Below are 24,127 nucleotides of genomic sequence, written 5' to 3' on the forward strand. Positions count from 1 at the left end.
CCACACAAAGAATATGCTGATTGAAACTCTGTTTTGAAGGCTCTTTTTAAATTCAAAGAACAATGGCTATTTAAGATTTGGCTATATTCAACAGCTCTGGAAGATGGACATTAATTCACAGCTGACTGCTAGACTTGTGATTATTAAAAATGTAGACCAATAAAGCAGATGTGTTCAAGATTTCATAGCCCTGCAGATTTGGTAACTCACATTAATTTCAATCATCTTTTATATAAACAAACACATAGAGGCCTCTCTGAATTCAGGGCAAATGGAGTCTGATCAATATGAACTACATAATACATAAAGGATGGATGCAAATTTTATAGTACACAAATAAATAATTAATTTATGCCTTCTTACTGTAATAAGGAAGAAAAGTCAGCATATTTTGAAGTTTAACAGAACTTCTGCCAGAACTATGAGAATGGTGGAGAGGCACCTCAAGAACAGTGTTATCTGTGTTCAGTCCAGGAAAGGAGGAGCATGAAGACAACAGAAAGGTAAGGTGCTCTGGCCTGAGCAGAGCATTAAATACATCAGCTCCCTAGCAGGTAGAGTGAAATAGGCAAAAAGTCAGGATTAGACTGACTTTTTGCATCCTCATCTACTCTGGTGATTAAGTGCTTCTTGCACAGTGCCTTTGTAACCTGGGGCAGGGGATTCACTTATTGCCAGCTCCCTGGGGGATGGAAGGGAAGGGGATGTTTTTATAAACAGTATAAATGCACAAATACTTCTCATGGTATGAACTATTTAGGTCCCAGTCCTGCCACCCTCTCTGACACTGGAACTGCTTCAGAAATAAAGCCACGACTCTGCAGATACTTGCAGGAGCATTCAACCTCCTTCTTGTGAACAGATTCACTGTGTGAAGCAGGACTTGTATGAATCTCTGTAGAAGTAAGACTTATTCTAGTATTGCTTACTACAAAGGATGACAGAACCTGCAGAAATTGGTGTCTGTGCTAAGAACCATAACCAGAGAGTTTTGAAGCTAGCCAGAGGGCTCTCATTGACCACCCCAGGCCTTAAATCAGGGGTCTAAATTGAACCTGAGTGGTTAGCTTTACATATCAGGAAGTTTTTGGCTTTTGATAACATAGAGCTCTTTTTATCTGATACAACTATAAGCAGTGGCTAAGGGGCCACATGTGCAAGTACTTATACACTAAAAAGACCTTTGCTCATGTGTAAGCCTATGAAGAACTGTTCATCACTTGCTGATTTTGCTAGAAACTCACTGCTGCATAATCTTCAGAGCTGGCTTGACAAAGAACAGTTGCCAGCTTATGGGAGACCAATAAAATCAAAAGTCTTGGGGAAAAGAAGGCAAGGTCAGTAGTTTGCATTACAGAGAGTTGTGAGGTAAGAAAAAACGTGGTGTTTCTACACTTGTGATTATCACCACTGTGTCAGAATCCAGGCAAATGACCATATTTTGTATTTACCTTGCAAAGCATGGATGTCTCAATGATGAAAATGAAACATGGGTTTGCTCACAAAAGCCTTTGTGTCTGGAACACAGCTATAAGTAGCTCACTATCTAGGTTGAAAATGGTAATGCAGGGTAGTGTGTCCTATTTTTCCATGCTTGCAGTGAAGATACAATATGGGAATTCAGCCCTGGTAATTACTAATACACCACACAGACACAATTACACCCTGTGTACTGCATAAAGGAATCACTTGTGGTCTGCCTCCATTACAAGGAGCAGTAGGGGGCCAGCATGCAAGAAGACAAAATGCTTTACAAGGAGGAAGGAGACCAGAAGAGTTGATGTACCCAAATACAAGGACCTTGATTCTTTTTGGAGTGATTTAAGTCCCTTTCCATCAATTATCGTCCTTTGTCTCCGGAGTCTTATCACCAGCAGCATTGCAGGAACTGAACAAAACAATACTCAGGCTCAAACAACCCTGTGAACTGTGCTGACATTTCCACACCCTGTTGCTGTGTTTGACCAGGTTACTCAGTTTAAAAAAAAAAACACCAAAACTCAAACCACTCCTTCACCCCCCATCCTGCCCCCCACCACCATAAAAACTCCATACAGAAAACCAACAAACATTCCTGGTTTAAACAACTTGCTCAACCCTTCCTGGTGTCTTTTCTACCATCTAGTGTTACTGATACCTTGCACTGCAATACCACAGTGGTGATGTGATATAAAAACCTCTGTAGCACAAACCAAGATTGACTCTAATGACACCATTTCAAATGAAAAGTTCCTGCTTTGCAGGGTTCTCAATAGGTTTATTATAAGTTAATTAGATCCTGCCCCTTGCCATTCCCATCTCCTCTACCCTCTAGGTGAAATATGAGCTTCAGATAAGTGAAGAATTACAAATAAAAAAACCCTTCATTTATATATATGCAGAAGTGCTCTGCAGCTATGGTTTAATTTATCAGTTAATCATCTCCCTAGTCATTCAATTTTACTGCTCAGAATCAGAGTACTTGTTTTTCTTTCTTATATATGAAGTTTTGAGGGAAAAATTTTAAGTATGAAATAAATGGAAAGCAACTATTTTTTTTCATTCATTCACACTAGCTATGTGACATTTCATGGTATTTCTTGACAGAACATTGAAGTCATTGCTCATCTGAAAATAAATTTAAAAACATGTGGAAAGTGAAAAAAAAAAAAGGACCTTAGGAAAGTCAGCTATTTTTGACAGTAAGTTAGCTTCTGTGAAACAAAGCCTTGTCTTTCAGAAAGTGTTTACGATCTATGAGAAAGAAAAAAAAATATATCCTTGGGCTAAAATGTTTATTGGCACCTAGGAGTCTGAAGAGAGCAAGTCAGGCCTGTGGTTTTTTGAGGGCACTTTATCATCGCCTGCATTCTCTAAGGGATCTGTGAATGAATAGAGCTGGATTACTCAGCCTTCTATTCCACTCCTATTCCTCTCCATTTTCCTTGGCAAGACTGAGAGCCAAGCTATTTTTAGTCAGGCAGTTTTCTATTTTTAGACGAGTATCAGTTAAGAGACATTTGTTAGGAAAAATTAAAAAAAAAAGAAAAACACAAAAGGGGGAGGGGATGAGGCTTCCCATCTCATATTGTGAAGCAAGCCCTTCAACCTGTAACTCCAGGCGTTTCAGCTGCTTCCAATCTTGGAAAAATAAAGACAATTCAGAGTTCAGGGATTTAAAAATAAACCTACCCTCTGGCAAACAGACCAAAATACAACAAGCTGTTACTATGTGAAACAGTGACTACAAAAACAAAGAACATTCTCCAGTGACTAGATTGGGATAAAACTTTGGAGCTATTAAGTTATAAGAATGTTATACAGCCATGTAAGATTTTTTCCAGCTTCTCAGCCAGATATATCATGTTCTGGAGAAAGAAAAAGTGATCTGTGAAATAGACCTTGCTCTAAGAAATGCAGATTTTAGTTCCCAGTTTGACAAAAAAGGAACTACCGAGTTTGAAGAGCATATTCTGCACATATTTTTCACCTTTGATATCGCAGCATTTTTACAGAAATATACCCTAAACATTTTTAAAACATTTTATTAAAATATTTTAAAAGTTATTAGTAAGAACAAAAGAGTAAAAGAAAAACAATGTGGAGACATGACCAATAATGGGAACTAATCCTCAATAAGGAAAAGTCAGGAGGTCCAGAGCTCCCTCAAAATATGCTCTAAAGTAGCTGTTGTTCTGTCATATGCTTCAAGTAATTAACTTCGCATCCATTTTATTTTTCTCTGTCTGTATTTTTTTCTTCCATGCATGGGAAAAAAAAAAAAAAAAAGCTATGAGGTGAGCTATTTCACTTTAATTTTAGATACATTAGGATTACAAATTATGCTTCATGTCAACCAAATCTCTATTGCAAATTAATCATAGTAGAATTCTTTTTTTTCTTTTTGAGAGAGAAAGCAAAACTCATTATGTAATTTTCCCTTAGCTGCGTTTTTCACATTCTGGATTAATTTGAAATATATTAGGAAAAAAAAACCAGTAGTGCCAAGACTTGGCCCTCTACCTTTCTCCTTCTAGCTGCAATGCATTAAAAAAATCTATCACCTACTAGATGCACAGCAACAGGATGCTGCAGGGTTATCAAAGAGAAGTCAAACAATAGCCCCTGGATAGAAAGATAAAGAGACAAAAATCTCATGAGGATAAGTGGAAGGAAGGAAATAAATTGCTATCTATTGGATGTAGTAGTGGGACTAATTTGGGCTGTCCTGCTGACTGGAACAGCAGTTCCATTGAGGGACTACTTTGGACAGAATAGAATTGTCTTCTTTTTGTACTAATCATGGCTAGGAAAAGCACAGGAAAAAAAGCCTCATACGAGGATATTAGGTTACAAACACATTTTCCAAAGGCTTGAAACTCAGAAGGAAAAAAAAAAAAAAAAGAAAAAAACAAAGGAATATTGAAGAAATGCTGAAGATCTTGAGGCCAATCCCATGATTTTGTCATACATGAGGTTAGCAACGGTGGTTTGGCTCATATTTACTAAAAATGAAACAAGAAGTAAGCATTTAGAAAGCCTAAATCATCACCCAAAGGAAATGCTTTGGCCAGTTGACCCTGTCCAATCATCTCCTGGCTCATGGAAACTGGTAGCAGTAGCTGTTTTTTTAACAAGCTGGGTTCCAACAAATTTACAAAGGAAATCAATAATGCTACCCCCATTTTACAGATAGGGAAACTGAAGTATTAGGAGGAAATGTGACTTGTCCAAGGTCACACAACAGTATTTGGCAAAGCTATTAATAAAATCCAAGTCTCATGAGTCCTGGTCCAGGGCAGTATCCAATAGACTGTACTGTCTTTAGATCACCCTGAATAACCTTTCTTACATACAGGCTTACTTTCTATACTGTCCCAGATCTTCAGCCCTTGGTAGCTGAAATAATTTCCCTGATTTCAATGCTGAAGAGCTGACTTGACATGTATTTCACAGCTTGTTTATATGCAGTATTATGTTATGATGACAAGAGAAGAAAATACACTTACATTAAACAAGCTACAACAGTTGACTTACTTTTCCTAAAAAGAGCACATTTAGAGAATTATATAGGCTTATTTACTACAAATACACAGAGTCTTAATTGATATGAAGAGGCTTTCAGAATCTAATTAACCTCCCTGTTAGTCATTAGCTCTGTGACCTTTAGAAATAATTGACAGAAGTGATTTTTTTTTTTTCCTCCTCATCTCATTCAGAACTTCCACACCAAGTGTCTAATCCTACAAGTGCTACAGGACCCACTGCACACCTGTAGGAATTGTTGGGATAATGTGCAGTGAATCCACCAGCAGAACAGGACTGTGGCACACACACACCTCCCAGGCACATCAACTCCAGCCTTCCAGTGGGTGAAAATTGTACTAAATTTTAAGCACCAGGTTCCTCAGGCCTGTAGGAGATTTAGTGGTTCCAGATTTGATGCTTATTAACACATTGTTGCTGGTCATAGTAAAAGCATTAAGATCTTCAATTCAAGCTACTTCTTCTATGAACCTATGCAAGTATTCATATTAGTCATCATTAGTTGTTTTCATTTTTTAATAGCAAAATGCTCTTCTAACACGCCATGACACACAAAAGAAAATTCTGGCTTTCACCACCCTGTAGGGTTTGGTACTATTTTGCTCCCTAACATCCTAACATTAAAGTCTGTCAAGATATCCCTGAGTGCTGTAAAACACGAAGAATGTGCAATATGCAGGAGAACTTCACACGCACATAAGTTCAGTTCTTCCCCTCTGGGGAAAGCACTGCTGTAAATGGCACTCTTTCTATGCTCAGTTCATTCTCACCAAGTACAGGAAAATATTCTGCAAAAGGTCAATTTATCAGCAGTTAGTAGAGTGATGACCCTGTGCAAAAGAAATAACAATGCTAGATGCTGATTATCTGTGAAAAAGAATCCGTAATTTGTAAATTATTTTAAAAAGTAACAATTTATTGTAAATTAGAATTACTTTTTTTACCCACGACCAACCAGCAACTCCATCACAAAGGCCCTAGGATAATTAAATTAGCTCAGGCTAATTTGTGATGAATTCTTCAGTGCCTCTAAAAGCAGGAGTTCACCCAACCCAAGTTTCTCCAAACTTGCCCAATTTCAGAGAAAAAGAAGTGGTAAAAGAGGATGGGGAGCATCAACCATGATGGTAAAGTGATCACTAACAGGAAGACTAAAGAAGCAGCTGGTTGAGAAAATACAAAGGAGCAAACAACTTAATGACACTCAGGAACATGAATACAGAAAAAGAATTAAGTACTGGAGTGCAGTGAGCAAGGGATTAAGAAAAGTTGAAACCAAGGATGGGCTGAAGATGAGAAGACCCTCAGAAATGTTAAGAAAATGGTCTTTGGTATGAGACCTGCTTGATGGAAACAGGATAGATGTATCTTACATGATGCATCCTCATTACATTATTTTGCTACCTGTTTTTACTGTGCTATGTCTGAAGTAGGACTGTAAATACTTTGAGGTGGGACCTGTTACTGTGCTTTAGAATACAGTAAAATTGCAAGGGTTAGTGGAGGTGTGGATGAAAGGGCACAGTATGCTTGATAAATATTCAGGTGTAAAAAAAAACCAACAAAAATCCCAGACTGAAAAACCCCACAGAGTAAGGCAATGTATAGCTGAGAAATGAAATGAGGATAAGGTCTCACTGAAGTGGAGTATTGCAGGAGGTGACATCTTCCTATATATAAAAAAAAAAAAAAAAAAAAGGACAAAGAAAGAGAGAGAGAGAGGGAAAAAAATGGAGTAGTTAAAGCCAGATGGTAGTAAAAGATAGAGTGAAAGACAGAAAGAGAGGTATTTCAGAAAAGACACTGAGGTCATGGAAGACTTTGTTGAAAGATAAAAGACAGCTGCAATAATCATGGACATTTGTGTGCATGCACTGGCAGTTTTAAGTAGTGAGCTTTACAAAATTCAGAGAAGATCTGGTGGATGATCAGAATTGATAACATAAAGCCTCATTTAGCAAAGAGAAATAGGGAGGAAGTTTGTGTTGTTCCTCTTTTTTCTGTACCAGTGATTAGTGATATGGCAGAGGGGAACTGAGGAGGTGGATGTTTGTTGGCCAGAAAACAGAAGGCATCATTAATGGGATGAGTTTTAAAGTGCTAATTTGGTAGGAGAATTGGAATTAAAGGTAGTGAACACTGAATTGGCAGAGAAATAGAAGCAGACTGGAGAAAGAGGAAGAAGAAGAAGAAGAGCAGCAGGACCAAAGATGTTGGTGGATTTGGTGCTTTAACAGAGCTGAAAGATGAAGTTCTGGTGATCTGTGGAGCAACGATTTATGTGCACACAGAGCAAGGATCAGGGTATTAGACCCCATGTCTAGCAAGGAGAATCAAAAGCAGGACTTAGTGGAAATTCACTAGAGAACCATTAAAGCTGAGACAGTAGCTGATGTTTTGACAAGAAAGAAGTGACAAAGAAGAAGGGACAGTGAGAGAGAAAACAAGCAGAAAGTTTCACTCTACATCAGCAAAGAGCTGGTGGCCTGGCTGAAGAACCACATCAGATTACAGTAATGTGGTCGAGGTTGCAATTACATTTGCATCCAAGATGCAAAATATTTTCATGCATCCCTGCTCTGCAATATGCCCCTTTTAATCAAAGGGTGACATCCTCTCTGAGCTCCTAAGCAGTGGGTTCATATACAGTGCTTTGGCAAAGTATTTTTGTTACTCACAGTAGTGTGGCAGTGAAATATCACTGAAATAAGCTGTGTTACATCTACTTCTGTTTTACAAAAACAAGGAGAGCCCCTCTTTTAGACAAATGCAAAAGCTGCATAATGCATGTAACTGTCTGCTGCAAAACTGACATTTAGTCCTCCCCATTTCCTCACTGCCATAAGAAAATTATTGCCTACTCCTATATCACTGTGCTGGTAATGTTAAACAACAAACGCATAGGGAATTTTTTTTCTGATAGAACAGATAGGAACTGGATGTATTGACAAATGTCTAAGGACAGATTGGAAGTCTAGTTGTAAAAAAATTACTTCTGTACCAAAGACTGTGCACCAAATGCCGTTGGATTTTGTAATGAGAGAAAATGTAATCCCATTTTCAAGTAAAGAATTACAAAACTTCTAGTAATTATATCACAGGATTTTAGTGACAGATGCTGAATATATTGTTGCTGTTTGTATTTACATTCAGCATTTGGAAGTTAACATAATGATGAAATTAATCTTTTTTTCCCTCAGTGCTGAAGGATCCCTGAACAGGTCCTGCTATGCCTTAAAATAAGTCACTGTATCCAGCAACCAATGTTTTAACTGAAAGAAATTTGAATGAGCTGTGATGTGAGTGGTTTGCTGGGTGAGGACATAAAGGCTTCAGTTTTAAGAACCCAGTTAACTCTAAACAGAAGTTTCAGAATGAACATTTTTTTTTTTCCAAACTAATGCATACATAAAACCTCCACACAGATTTTTCTGTAAGACTCACAATAATTGTCACTGTTGCTTAAAATGGACAAACTTGAGGGCTGAATGCAAATATTTTCTCCTTCATGACTGCACATTGACTTTCAGTTACCTCTGGGTGTTGTATGGATATTTACTGAGTAACTGAAATGCTTTCAGCTGGTAGATAATTTCTGTGATCTACCAAACTCAGATATGCCAAATTACACAGTAATCAACTCCACCCTGAGAGAGGCAACTGGAAGAGACCATCTCAGTTATTTTTATTACATGTAAATAAAATTGCTACATATGTAAAGAAAGTATAGGTTATATGTTTAAATCATTAAAACAAAGCAGCTCAAAGACTATCAGTAAATGAACTTTACAGTTTTTAAAAATTATAACCCCTCCATTTTACATCAGAAAAGATGTAATCAGATCACCTATAAGTTGGGTATGACCATACAAGTTGATCTGCAGTAATATAAGTGCTAAATGTGATGTCAAATAATTTTTTGCTTGAAAAACAGGGTAATGTTTGCTAGATGTCTGACATTTGGTGTCTTCTGATACTTCAAATAACAAATCATAGTCTGAAGGCTCATCCCTTCAGAATGCTAAATATAATTAATCCCAGCAATTAAATGGAAGACTTTTGCTTAATAAAATTAACAGCTTTAACAAGACCTCCATGAAAAGTCATGTAATTTTTCCATTTGAATAACAGTGGTTTAACTTAAAAGTAATTAACTTCGTATTATTGACCTAATCTTTTGGTTTTCTTTTAATATAGATTATTCAAAGAAGTCATACCACATTCTAATGCCTGATAACACAGTTCTACCACAACCAAAAAGTAACTAAACTTATGGCGAATGTGAGCAGGCATTGGATTCTAAAGACCTTCATACAGTTGACAGTTGTATTTCAAATTTTCATAAGTCTACCTCAAAAAGTTTTCTTTCTCTATTACTGTGCAGAAATCTGTGAGCACAGCTATGCTTTTTTCTTCTGCTGAAATACAGTTATTGAACAGTCATTAAGTTGAAAATTATCAGATTTAATAATACTGTCTGATTCTCAGCTGCTGTTGATTGCTCTGGAAGAACAAGATTAAAAACTTGTAAGTGTGACATCTAGCTGTCTGAAAGTGAAAAAAAATGGATTTCTTACAAGGAAAATATGAGTATTGTAGTCGGTTTAACTGATCAAGTTAAATATTTAAATGTGTCTCAGCTTTATATCCTGTACCTAAAAATATATCCAAACTACACTAAGAGTCAAGCCATTTTTCAGCCTGCATACTTTGATGAGCCCTATTCCTCTTGTACTCAACAACTCTGATGTTAATTATCAAGCAGAGACATGATAATTTGAAACCTACTTGTTCAAAACCTATACCCTGCACAAGTACTCCTTTGATCCTGAAATGGTGCTGGCGTTGGTGTGGCATAAGCATTTTGCACTACAGGCAGAACATTGAAAAATGGAACAGCAAAATGATCAAATGACTGAATTCAGAGCTGACAGAACATATGGAAAACTTATAAACATGCCGTTAACTTGGCCTTTTCTGCCTGTTGTTAGATTACTCAGTTTAAATTATGCTTATTTCAATTACCTACTTTTATTTTGCTTCCTCTGAAGGAGTGGAAACTGATGTCCACTAAATTTTGGCTATAGACAGAAAATTACCTGCAAAATTGCCTATGAGCCTATCCCAACTGGCCCATTATTTTTGCAGGAAATAGATCTTGTTGGTGCACAGAGTGCTCTTTCTGAAAATCTCAAAGTTACAACAAAATAAACATTATTTTAAGTTTTAAATTTTTACTCAAGTACCTTGAAAAATCATAGACCTTATGATCAAAAGTATTCATTCAACATGAAACAAGTAATAAATCCTTAACTCCTGGTTTATTCCCATAAGAAATCCTGCAGGAAGAAGTAAAGATATCACAGGAAACTTTTCCTGCCAAAAATATTCTGGCTTTTTGCCACTAAAAGAGGACAGGACATTATTTTGGGGACAGAATTTGAATTCTGCTGGACAGGACATGGGCTTACCAGAGTTAGGTGACAGGAAAGGCTTCATGTCTATAAAGGAGATTTGAAGTAAGAAAGGAAAAGAGATGATGGAGAGGAAGAAATTATGTACTTTCCTCTTAGTCTTAACCCACATAAATTTTTGTTCTGCTGTCAGAACTGTCCTAACTGGGGACAACATCTCCTCAGAGATCATGAGGGAAGCAAAAGAGTACCAGTGTATATGTGGACTTAAGGACAGGTAGAAAAGTGAAATGTATTCTTGGGTTGCAGTCTTTGCTAATGTATGGTGAGTGTAATGATGTCTGTTCTACCGTATTTTTTCTGCACCAAAAATATTTTACTTTCATCCAGTGGTAATCTCAAATACATGAATACCCAGGGTTAAGGTTTCAAAGCCACCAAAGCCTCATTTCAGACAACATCCAGATTATGTCAAATCGAAATGAGCATGTTTTAAAAGTTCTGAAGGGATCTAAGCTATTGGCCATGGTGTTCAGCAACAATTACAAATAAATTTTCAATGATCTTTCAAGTAGGACCTAATCTTTCCAATACTTTTAAAATTATAGTTAGATGGTTAATCACTCAGGTGCTTTGAAAACAGAAGCTGTGTAAGTTACACAAGCAATTTTTTAGATATTGCTCTGAGTGTTTTGCTATTACAACAAAATCATTGAAAGCTTAATTTATTTTGCATGGCTTGAGTCTTAATGTGGTTATAAATTAAACTGCCTTTTCTAGAAATATTAGAAGCTTAAGCTTGAAAAATCTTACATTTTAGTTAATAATTAAACTGGAAACACATTTTTAAAAATTATTGTTACAAGGTTTTCTGATAACATTCTGATAGTATAGCATTCTGATAGTATTGCTTTGGAACTGCCACTGTGTGTAAGGTAATCATTCTGTGTGAGGGAGCTGAACTAGTTACTGAGAGGCTTCTTAGTAAACTTTTCTTGAATTTTGTGAAACCACCTTCCCATGTAAATAACCAAAAAGCTAAAAACTTCAATCAAATACCTTAAAGCAGTAATTCTAACTCCTCTTTTCCCCCCATCTTTTAAGGCGCATTTTTTAGTTCCTCATGAACAGAGCACATTAAAATTGTTGGTGAGGAGACAAGGCACACCATGTTTTCTGGAGAGCATGACACAGGGAGTGACTGGGGGACAAGGGAGAGATTCAGCTGGGAGGCAGTGGTCCAGGCATGGAGAGGTTTAATGGGACAAAGGGACAAAGCAGCACAGAAAGCTGGACAACAGGGTGCCAGAGATTCCATACAGGAGTTTCTGTTGAGCATGTGACACTCAGCAGGATAAAACTTATATCTTGTTAAAAATGATATATGTATATCTTTTATATAAAATATTATAAAAGTTTTAAGTTGTGTAAATTTTATATTTGTGTAATTTAAAAATAAAATTTATAAAAATATTATATATTATAGTATATTATTTATGTCATAAAATATAAAATATCATATTCTTTCCAGTCTCTGCTGCACCACCTCCAACTCATAAACCCTTTCTCTGTTGTCCCTTTCCTGCTCTCCTGCTGCTGTGTCACCTGCAGGGTACGTTCTACAGCACTCAAGGAAGATGATCAGGGTACCTTGCTTTGAGTAACTTTGTCTCATGGAAAAGTAAAAGCAGAATCCCCACAGAGCATGATCTCTTACCTCAACAATATCCGAATTCGTTCGACTCTCGTGCGGCTCGTTGTACTCGGTATATTTCAGCAACACTTTGTCCATATCAGTGCTGGCATACTGGAACAGTTTGTTGGTGCTGTTGAAGATGATCAGAGCAATCTCACAGTCACACAGAACACTCAGTTCATAAGCCTTCTTCATTAACCCAAATTTCCTCTTTGTAAAAGTCACCTGGAAAAAAAAAAAAAAAAAAAAAAAAAAAAGAAAAGAAAAAAAGAGAAAAAGAAAAAAGAAAGGTCAAAAATCCCTGAGATGGTCTTTGTAGTTTTTTTTTTTTTTTGGAAATGTGTGACTTCTGTAGTTTTTCAATTGAACAAGCTCAGAAGGCAAATGCATTAATAGAGATATAGTTCTAAAATACAATATATGGTGCTTGTTAAGACAGTGAGGAAATGCATCTAATTCTGCCCTCACAAATACAAGTAAAGGATACAAGGATACAAGTAAAGAACATGGGGCATTTTAATTTAGTAGCCCTATGAACTGTTGATACTTCATCTTTCTTTGTATCTTTTAAGTTCATATACTCTTGATACTGCATCTTTTCCATCAATTTTAAAACTGCATCTCAGATTTGCAGCTGGAAATAGAGTGAGCATGGGGAGGCAATTCTTATTTTTTGAGTTTAACTGACTTTCCATGCCCTCCAATCCCTGCTAAATTTTTAACAGAGAAATTATTTCATATAGATTTGTGTAAAAGAGGTACACTGGTTACATAAACACCCTCAGAGTAGATTTCAAGAAATATTTAGTGTTCAAAATTCATGCATGTGACAAATGAGAATTATAAAGCACAGATGAAGGACAAACAATAACTGGCCAGCAACAAATACCACCTTAGAAACCAGGTCTTTTCTAAACACAAGTGTAGAATACTGTATTTCTTTTTAAATTAGATGCTTAGATATATGAACTGGAATTTTTCAGTACAAAGGATTTTGGTGATATTATATAGGAAAATAAAGATATACTTTTAAGTTCTCAGTAGGCCAGCTAATGCCCTGACTTCATTCAAAACCCATGCAGTATGAAAAGCATCGTTATTCTGCCTAAAACCTTAATTTTCCACAGGGACTGTTTTAACAATGAAAGACCTGAACACCAAAATAAAGGTGCTGGTGGCTTTTTTTTTTTTTTTTCCCTCTCTTCTTTTCTGCATTAGCAGAAACTACCATGAGCTATTTAAACTTATTATATGGTTGAATTTTCCTCTTTTCTGTTTCTTCATGTATGCAATTTCCATTACGTGTATACAATGACTATGATTTTTTTTTACATCTACTTTTTTCTCCAATAATTTTCTGTTACAATAATTTATGACCAAAAAAAAAATGGGTTTTTTTCCTAAGAATATTATTAATAGAATTTGATAAGTCCAGCAGAGGCACACAACCAAGTTTATAGGTCTGCCTAATACTGCAGTAGTTGCTACCATTCTTTAATACCCATAAGCAGTAGCACCTCTGAACTTTAATGCTGAGGCAAGAAGATTCCTCTCCACATGGTCTATATGGCTGCTGTTTTATCTCATCACACTCCTAATGCAAGTTAATTCTAACTGCAACCCCAGACTACCTTAAAATCCCAGCACATCAGGGCATGGAAAATGTGATCTTTAAGTATTGTTAATCTCTGTTTGTTAGTCCATCTGAGAAAGATGAGGCTCTGTGCCAACATTATGAACATTTATGCTCCCAAATGTATACAGAATGGTATTTGTCTTATTGTCATTTCAATCTCTTTAGCCTCTGTCAACATACTGTTAAGAAGAGATGAATTGCCACTAAATACCATTATTCAAGCATTTTAAAAATACACTTTCCACAGCACTGGTCTCAAGTATGCATAATTGATACTAAGTTCTTTTTACATTTGTCTATCTCACTGCCTTTTGATATGCCGACTGAATAATGTGATATTTAACAAAAATTAATTTATATTCTGGAAAAAAAACCCCTAATCTTTCAAATAAACCTTTAACGCTTTCTCTGATTACAGAAAATTGCAATGTATTTGTCGAAATGTGAATATATATAAAAACATGTTTTAGAAAAGGCTAAACACTGAGAAAATAAAATGTACTAGCTCAACATATTTTTCTGTGTCTGAAATGCCTTTCAATCAACTTTTTGACCACAGTGCTGTAGGTGGAGTGTCTCTGTACAGTATGGTTTCTGTTGCACAGAAACCTCAGAATTTCGCATGTTGCAGCTTCTTACCATCAAAGTCTATTCCAGTACAGAAATATCTTTAAAGCCACTGTTTGCTTGTACTGTTAGGTGCTCCTGAACACTTAGAATAACCACACAGCTGTGCTGCATAGCACATACTTATTTCATAATACTTATCACCAGAATGACAGTGGTTAGAGTTCCTTTTTGTGGAAAGTGAAAAAAAGAAAAACTGTTAGATTTTTTTTCCTCTCTTTAAAACACAGTCTTAATTGTTCTAAAGTTGGTTGTGTTTTTTCTTTTTTTTTGTGTGTGTTTTTTTGTTTGTTTATTTTTGTTTGGTTTTTGGGGTTTTTTTTTGTTTCTCACTCCTTGATTTTTCTAACATTTTCTAAATCTTTCAGATAATGCCTTCTGCCAATGCCAATAAATGCGCTACAAAAAAAGTGTACCTACTACTGTTTCTATGGTGATCTGGAATATTACTTTTCTTTTTAAATATGCCCTCCCTCCTCCTTACATTTACATATATGTATTACATTTACAGATATATTTAAATTTATCATGCTTTTACAACAGTTTATGGTATGGATGAACTTGTATTTTCCAATGTGTCTTGAAAGGTCAGTAACTTCAGGAAAGATTAGGAATGCTTTTCAAGCCATTTAAAATCAAATACTCTTTTTGCATAATCTCCTTCCTGTGGCCACATAGGGAAGATTAATATATACTTCTCTTACAGATGCTAATTTTGTGAGCTGTATAAAACAGCATCTTTATTACTTAACTTGTTTGTGTCTCAATTGGTTAACCATTTGTTTTGTCAACCATACTCACCCAAACTTAAGGTTTCTATTGAGTACTGTCTAAACTAACAGATAATAGTTGAGTATTACAAAAATTTTGCTGAGAGGCAAAAGTGAGAATAAATACCTTGAAATATTTGTTTTCTTTTTCCTAGGTGGAAGGCAGTGTGCAAACTACACTTAAGCACTATAACTGCAGCTGAACTGATAATGAACAAAACACACATGAGCTGCATGAACATGAGTTTTTGAGTATCTGGAGTCACACTACCAAAAATTCCAGGTCATCCCGTTGTCTTTTTATTATAATACTGTGTTCAAAGTTCTCAGTCATGACAGCATCATGTAACAATGGACAATGTTATTTTGTCTTTTGACATAAACAAAAGAGATTAAACCACATATACAAGACAATTCATCAACATATTTAAAAAAAGGCCATCCAAATGCATTTCAATATCTGTTTAGTATTTAACTTTATTTAAGCAGCAAGAATCAAATCAACCCCACTAGTCTACCACTACCTGTCCTAGTCCTGTAGTTATTTTACTAATTTAAAAGTTTACTTTTAAAAAGTTGAGGGGCAAACTTACCCCTGTAGTGCAGTGAGAAGGTAGGTTACTACAGTATTTTGCTATATGAATAAGTATAAATGAGGTGCTGCTTTCAAGTACAGAGAAAAAAAAAAACCCAAACCAAAACAAAATAAAAAGCCCAAACCAACCTTAATATAAATTAAGATGAGCGTTAGATACATTTGGATGAAATTCTAACTAAAGGTGAAACCCACTTCATGTGCTAAAGGAAATGTACTGCAGCAGATAGTTAAAAAGACACTTTTCTTTTCCACTTCAACTCTGGCACTTCTTTAATGCCATGGAAACACCTCTCAACTACTTCTTCATGCAGAAAACTGCAAGAGTCTTCTGAGAAATGGACCATGGAGCACTCACTGCAGCTTCTGTGGACAGCCTGAATTCAGGAATGAATTCTGCATTTAAAGAGTAATTTGGCCCAGCACATACTTTCTTGTTTAATCACTAATAAATAAAACTTTGTTAAACCAAATAAACTACAAGGTAACATTGCTTGGTTGTGAATATAGATTCTTTTATGTCCTGAAATTTTAACTTAAATACGTGTGTGTGCAAATGGTGATATTGGTCACTGGTAATAGTCTTTATGTAGCTAAATTTTTAATTATATGCTGCTTATATTAATAAATAGATCAGTGGAGGAACAGAATCAGCCATTAATGCTCCCATTTACTGAATACAGCCTTCTGGATACATTCTTTTTGTTTTTCAGACTAGAGTGGTTTTTTCCTTCTGTATCTTTTGGTGGGAGTTGGTTTGGCTTTACTGTAGTTTATTTTTAGTTTTAATTCATGTTCTTCTAGTACTTTTTCTGAAACCTCACACACTCCAAGAGGCTGAGCCATAAAGCACTCTGTATTTGTCACTAGCAGTCCCAGTATATGTGGTAACACTTTAAGATGTCAAAGTAGCAGTCCTGTGATTTTTCAAGCAATTCAGTCCAGCCAGTGGCAAAATATCAGCAATCATTTCAGTTCTTTTTATCGTGATTATAAATACATATTGTTGCTGACACAAGAAGATGAGAGAAACAGGGAACATGCAAATTATCTTTCCCACCTATATCTGTTGCCTTTAAGGACATAAGAGTGAGTAGTGAAAATCAGGGACCACTGATGCACAGAAGCTTCTGATGCAGCCACTGCCTGGTCAAGAATTAAGTGTTTTTCTGGTTGTTCTTGTTTCATCTCTGGTACAAGGACTAGAGGAAGTGTGGAGAGATACAGTGTATGTAACAAGTGGAAGCTAACATACTTGATTTCAAACACAATAAAGTCAAGTTGGCCACGTGTAAAGCAAAGTGCTCTTGACTAAAATGTCACCAACAACAGGCACCTAATCCTATCATACGCTGAAATCCCAAACAGCTACTGGAGAGACATGAGCTATTGTCATATGCTCTCTTCCCCTTCCTCCTATCTGATTTTGTGTAGATTTTTTTGTCATATGAAGCAGCCTGGCTGCCTGGTTATCTTTACAGTAACTCTCAGTGGGATTGGGAAGCAGCACCAGTGCAGGATTCACTGCAAACAAACCTTCCTTTATGTAGTAGCTTGGCATGCCATATTACATGAAAGACCCTTTAAAGAGCATTAAAGGACCTTCAGCAGCCTGCTTCCATGTTCTTGTAACCCTCCAGCATAATTTACAGGGATGAGACAGCAGTGATTATGCTGGTAAAAGAGCTATTGTCCCAGAAAGCCTCAAGCATTCTGAGCTACAACTTGCTGAATACTTCAGATAAAGAGCAGCTCTAAGCAGGATGCCCTAAAATTATAGCTGTATACATATTAAAAAAATGTTCATGATAAATCTGTATAAAAGAGAAGTTTTTGTAGTGGGGTGTTAACACCCCCTTTTTATTATATTAGTACATAAATAAAATAGAGTGATCATTCAGTCTGCCCAACTCCAACACATGTTGGTGGGTCTCTCATATGAATTTTTCCTTTGTAAGTAAAGAGGAATAATTGGAAGATATGTTAATTAACAGATGACATAGTAACTCAGAAAGCAGTAGGCTTGGCAGTAACAATATGCTTCCCACTTTAACTTACAAATTAAGATATAAAACCAGGCAGGGATGCAAGACTAATAAAGAGTTTTAATCTTTGATATACTTCCTTTCCTTTTGTTCAGTCAGGGAGATAGAATTCAGTCCATTACATATAGACGTAAAACTATGTACATATTTTAAGAAAAAAAGCCCTATAATCTCTATCAAAAATATAATAGCCAATACAATATACAAGAAAGATGACTTCTTTTTTTGTTTTGGTTTGGTTTTTTTTGTTATGCTGTCACTGGTTCTGGCAGGTACAAAGAGATGTTTAGGGTAAAAAAAACATGTTTACTAGTTCTGTGCTGCTAAAATGTTCATAAGGTAAAGGTCAAAGAATATTTCATTCCCTGCTGAGCAAATGGTCAGGAAGCACATTTGTCTGCATTTCCTGTCATAACAGGAAGAGTGTAACTTCTTCCTCTCCACAATGGCTTCAGTTCTGCTTCCCACCTCCAGCTCTTTCTCCCTCAGGGCTTTCCAACCCATTCCTTACAAGACAGAGAGGCTGTGCCTGTGTCTGCACTGGTTTTCAGCTCTGCTGTGCTGGCAGATGCTTCATTCATCACTGCACTCTTTTTTACTTGGGATTCTTGCTCGCACTTCAAATTAGAAGTAATTTGACCTAAATATTTACCTTATGCTAATTCACTCTAAATTATGCTCAGAACATACGTTTGTAATACAAGAACACTTAAATATAACATGTTCTAGAATTTCACAGTTCAGTTCAGCAGCTCTCTTAAAAGTTTACCTCTCAGGTAGCCTCTCATGAAGTGAAAAGTGCTGCCAGAGTTGTAGAGACTTTGTTGTTTAGGAGCCATGAAAACTTGGGGTATATTCTTTGCTTACAGAAACCTAACTTTACCTCTGAAAAAGGAAGGACCAAGGCTAACTGTAATGCTGTATTTGGCATACATGTATTATTGTGTGCAATTTAATGTAAGCAAGGGGAGGAATTCAAATTTGTAAAAGATAAAAATCATGTGATGTTTAAGACAAAGTTGCATTGAACAGAATGGTGCTTAGTTGCATAGATGAACAGCTATGATTTCATAGGAAAATATTTCCCTGAGGGAAAAAGATCATAAAATCTCAGATCTTGGATAAAATGGAGATACCCAATTAGGGAAGACTGAAAATACCAGGAAATTGGTTGAAAAAGTTTTCCATCTAAAGTGTACTCATGTTAGCATTAAAATGCAAGACTCTTCTATCTTGCTAAGGGGGAGTTTCTGATTCAGTTCATAGTCTCTTTCCTTTTAAAAAGAGCTTAAACTCAGATAAAAATAGACTCACAAGGCTGAAATTAGTTTTGAAACTTGCAGCATTAGGTATCAAAGTCAGTAGAACAAATCTAGGTCTTCCTGCAAATGGTCATTTCCCTCTGGGATACTCTTTGCCTGACCCATAACCTCACTTTACTTATCTGCTTTAATTTGTTCTGTATTGAGCTGATAACTGCAGTAATTCTTGGTTTACAGCTTTACAGATTTGCTGGAATCAACAAATGACAAAAGGTACATGCATGAAAAAGTTAAACACTGTCTGATAGTGTTACACCTCATAGAATTATACAGATGTGATACTTTAAAAAGGTTGTCTTACTATTTAGGCACCTCAATACTGAAGTGTACACTTCCTAGGTTATTTAATAACATTTAAGCTCCCAGTAGCTCATTACAATCTGAAAGATATGGTTTAAATAATTTGCAGAATCATTAGGTAAGATTAACTCAGTTTTAACTGTGATACTGAAAACAGCATGCTCCACAAGCAGGGGAAAAAAACTGCAGAAATACTGAGTAGACTGGAGGGATAAGAAATGGTGGATCACCACTTAACACCTAGTAGTTAATAATAATTAGAGAAACCAGTGGATTGAAGGAAGACAGTGTTCCAGACCCAATACTAGAATGTCAATGGGTCAATATGCCCTCTTTTCTGGTCAATGTACCTCTGGATTTAGCTCACAAGCCATGGATTTAATGAGCTGTTTTGTAAGTGACCTTGTGTAACAGCAATACAATATCATTTATGTCATTACCACTATTTATTTGAGACCTGGGCAGCCCTGCCTGGATGGTTGCATAGAGAGTTTCAGATGATCCCAGTCTACAGCAGACCACAAAAGGCCTTCATTAAAACTAACAAAGTATTTCAAAGTGATGAAAACCAAATAGAAAAAAATAAGAGGTTTTTTCTGAAGTTAATTAATGCAATTTTTCCTTCATGTGTTGGCCATAACAGATCTAGCTGTTCACCTTCTTTCACTTAAGAAAACCTGAAAATAAAGCTCACCCAAGTTTTTGCAAATGTCCTTCCTCTTTTCTTTTTTAAACCACCCATAATTCTACACAGCAGTCTTCTCCAGAAATTGATTGAAATTTCTGCACAACGAACTTGAAGGAGTTAGGAGCATCCAACATCTGATATCAGTGCTAATATTTTTGGTTTTCCTAAAAATTTTTGGTGGTGCAACTAATACAATGTATGTAGCCTACCTGAATGGGCTGCTCACAAGGCTCTACCACAATCTCACAAGCCTGAGAACACCACCAGAGATTCATTCCACATTTATGAAGACTACCTAATCCAGTGTCACAATAATGAAAACAAAGTGTTTGGTCACACTGGCTGCTTATGACAAGATTCTCTTGAAAGTTTTGTTTTCTCTTGGGAACATGGCAGTAACTAAACTAGACAAAAAACACTTTTACTCTAGCCCCAGCTGTTATTTAAACTCCATTCCCTATGGCTAAAAGAAGGCTGAAAGAGACTTTTTCAGGTTTTTTTCTGAAACTTTCACGGCCAAAGAGAATTTGTGACCACTCATAAAATTCAAACATCCTTGCCACCTTTGTAACCACATGGTAACTGATGGCTACGAAAAAGCCTGACAAATGGCATCTCACATGAAAGAATGTGAAATTAATGGCTCCTCCTAGTTAAAAGCCTGAGCTCTGCATATCCTGCAGTCAATGTCAGAGATCCTATGAAGTTCAGGGTAGAAGGACTGGGTCTCTAATGTCTAGGTTGTAGTAGTTTTCCTTTAACTTACTCCAAAATGTTGGCATTTAAAATAGCTTTTGAGTGCAGATCATATCCCCACATTGCACACTTCCATGTGATTTGGAGCCAGACATCTGACTCTGGACTGTTTCAACTTATATTTATTAATAGTATGGTCACTAAAGTACATAAATCCAACCAGCTAGGCTTGGTTGGAAGGAATCCCCTTGATGAGAGGTCAGTACTATTTCTGTCCTTTCCAACCCATTCATATGAACACTTTGAGCAGTAAAGGAGTCTTCTGCAATAGCAGAGTGGTGTGGAAGAGAGCAGAGGTTATACTGGTAGAAAAAATGCTCCTTTCAGTGGTGGCCTCCTGCATGTACTGTCCTGCAGAAAAATTATGTGCTTGGAAAAAGCTGAGTATGCACTATCCACGTGTATCATATTCCCATCTAACATGCTGTGTATTGTGAAACCACTCTGAGTTTGAATGTAAGCAACACTAATGCAGTTTCCAGTGATTTTCTGCTGTTCATCAAAATACCTTTCAGTGAGGTAGTGAGAAAGAAAGCCACCTCCATACAAAGTATGGTAAATAGAGCAATAAATGGTCTTGGTGAAACTGTGTTTTAGCTGGTATGTTAATATTGTCTTGGTTTGATTTTTTTGGGTTGTTTTTTTTTTTTTCCTGATGCAACCCTTTAATCTTTCCTGTGCATCAAATATATTTATGTCATAAAAAAAAAAAGATTATCAACCAGGTATTATTTCATGATTACTAGAAGCATGTAAGTTAGAAAACAAACAAACTGATGAACCTTCACTGAAGCAGCAATTGAGGAACACATCATATTTTAAGTTGTGAAACAGTATATCTCGTATATTCGGTTAAAAATAAAGCAACTGTTATAGAAATTACAGTTTTTTAAATCATATATTGTTACAACCAAAAAGCACAACCCCACAGTCCAAAAGGATCAATGGATCCATTTCATTGGCTTAAAATCTAAATGCACCAAATGCAAAGAGGGTAAAACTGGTAGAAACACTTTCTAAACTATGTTTCAATATATTAATAAAAATTAGGAGCAGAATCAAGAGAATTACACTATGTGAAGTGTAAAATAAGGCAAATCTGTATCTTCAGCCTCACAGTGACTGAACAACATGATGGATGTTATCAACTACTAGAAAGATAAATGCTTTCTGCATTATATAATTATAGCTGTTAGTATTCTAGTATCGTTTTATTCATAGTTATTAGTTCTGAAAGCCGGTGCTGGAAATCTTGAGTCTACTGTGAATGACTTTAACGACCAGCTGTCTCCAATTTTTAAAGTAAATTTAGCCTCTTGGAAGATATCCCTTCGAAAAAAATGGTGATTGAATTCTCTCTAAATCCCATATTTGAGCGAGAAAGCTGACAGTGAAGAGATAGTATGAACTAATGTTACTAGTGGCAACAAGCTGTAGTGTCATTTACAAAAAAATTCAGGTTAACTTCAAAAATAAGCCATGGTAGTATGGGAAAGTTTCAAACAACTTGTGTCTTAATGTTTAATGATAAATTCTGTCCATTATTTCAAATCCAATTTCAATTTCGAGCTAGAAACATACTAAAATAAATATGGTGATGGTTTTATACTAATAAAATTACACCTTTTTGGCTTGGCCCACAGCAACAGGCAACCTTTAAGGAAAACAAGAAGTGTGTCCATCATAAATGTAATTTTGCTTTTATACATGATTTTCTGCCAGGGAGAACACAAAAGACTACTAACCCCACAAAATTTAAAAATCCTTGGAAAGCATATTGAGAATCTTTATTTGTTGTTACTTTGCTACACCTAGGCTGAGGATTTTATGAGGCCATAACAACATTGTTATGAAGACTAACAACATTACTTAAAAAAGAACTTAATATATGAAAAATGTTTACATCAAACTAATAGAGGTAATATATCCAAAAAAAAGCTACTGAAGATTACTCCTAAATTATAGCCACATGTATGAACACTGATCAATGTGTTAAATAATTTTGTGGACCGTTTCTGACACTTGTGAATCTCCAGTTTCAACAAAACATCCATCCATCTACACCAAACATAAAAAGCAGCAGCTTTTCACTGATTTTATTTTAAGGTGCCAATTGTTGAGCTTATTTTTCTGAAAAAAAGAAAGAGGTTTCGCTAATTTATAACAATATTTTAAGTAGCAGTGAAAAGTGTTGATACTGTATGGCAGCTACTCAGACATTTTGTCTAAAGCAGTGGTAATAATTAAGTAACCAGTCCTGCTGGACCTATTTAGCCATAGCATCAGTAGTAGGCACATATCTACAACATGCCAGTATTATTGTATGTGTGTATATGCTAGATTACCCTTTTAAAAATTCAGACAGCAAAAGATGAGATTTTTTTTTTTTTTTAACGAAGTCGTCTCATTTTTATATGAAAGAGTTAGAAACAAAACCACTGTGAATGTGTAGAAACATAAATAATTTGGATCTGTGAATTTGAAGGCAAGACCTCCAGCAAATAAACTAAAATAACACTAAAAGTCTATATCCTGTAACAACTTGCAGATGTGCTTAGCCCTGTATATTACACACTGAATTCAAAACAAGTGCAGAGGGGGCCTGAAATAGAGCATCTATAACAGTCTCTGTAAAATCAAGGCCTCAAGTAATAAATTCCTAACTAAATGTTACTAAACTTGAAAAAAACTGTGTGTGAGGTTTCTGGTTGTTTCCAGAAGTGCTTTTTCTTTGATAGTCTTCCATACATTGTGTATATGTATACATATATGTATACGTACACAAAGTCATTGGCTTTTTAAATCACTTATAAGTCACCTTAGAAATATAATATGATGTTCAAATACAGTATTTTTTGTTACTCACCTGTCTGTTACGTTCATCCATAATCCTTGTAATCTGAATCTTTTTTCTCCCCATAGTCCCCGTTTTTTTTCCTCTCCTTCTTCCTTAAAATTATGTATTTTTCCCTTCTCTTTTCTTCCTCTTTCCCGTTTCCTCAAAACAAACCTCCTTCTTCAGCACTTGCACTACTCAGTTCACAGTCCCCTGCATCCGTTCCTGCTAAACACAGAAATGAAATAAAATGTTATTACAAAATTGATAACTAGATGAAAGGTATTATATGGAGCTGGCCAAACATCCTCTTTATAGTTTAGTGTGCAGTAAATCAAGATTAAAAAATGCTGTATCTATAAAATAATTAATACATAGAGAAACAACCACAAATGCAAAGGCTTCTTTTTTATGAAT

The 24,127-nt window shown here is 35.8% G+C and overlaps 1 protein-coding gene across 19 annotated transcripts in view; it reads right to left on the reverse strand.

Annotated features, from left to right (window-relative positions):
* MEF2C (myocyte enhancer factor 2C) overlaps positions 1-24,127 on the reverse strand; it is a 137,938-nt gene that overhangs the window by 54,171 nt on the left and 59,640 nt on the right. For 17 of the 19 annotated variants that reach the window (XM_071730957.1, XM_071730947.1, XM_071730952.1 and 14 more), the window contains 2 exons: positions 23,741-23,938; positions 12,157-12,360 (listed from right to left, as the gene is read on the reverse strand). In XM_071730957.1, the coding sequence (XP_071587058.1) occupies positions 12,157-12,360; positions 23,741-23,794 (258 nt within the window). In that variant the 5' untranslated portion in view covers positions 23,795-23,938. The remainder of the gene's footprint in view (positions 1-12,156; positions 12,361-23,740; positions 23,939-24,127) is intronic. The other 2 variants (XM_071730950.1, XM_071730960.1) reach the window with 1 other exon arrangement.

This window comes from Heliangelus exortis, chromosome Z (genome assembly GCF_036169615.1).
Source record: "Heliangelus exortis chromosome Z, bHelExo1.hap1, whole genome shotgun sequence".
NCBI classification, from domain to species: Eukaryota; Metazoa; Chordata; class Aves; order Apodiformes; family Trochilidae; genus Heliangelus; species Heliangelus exortis.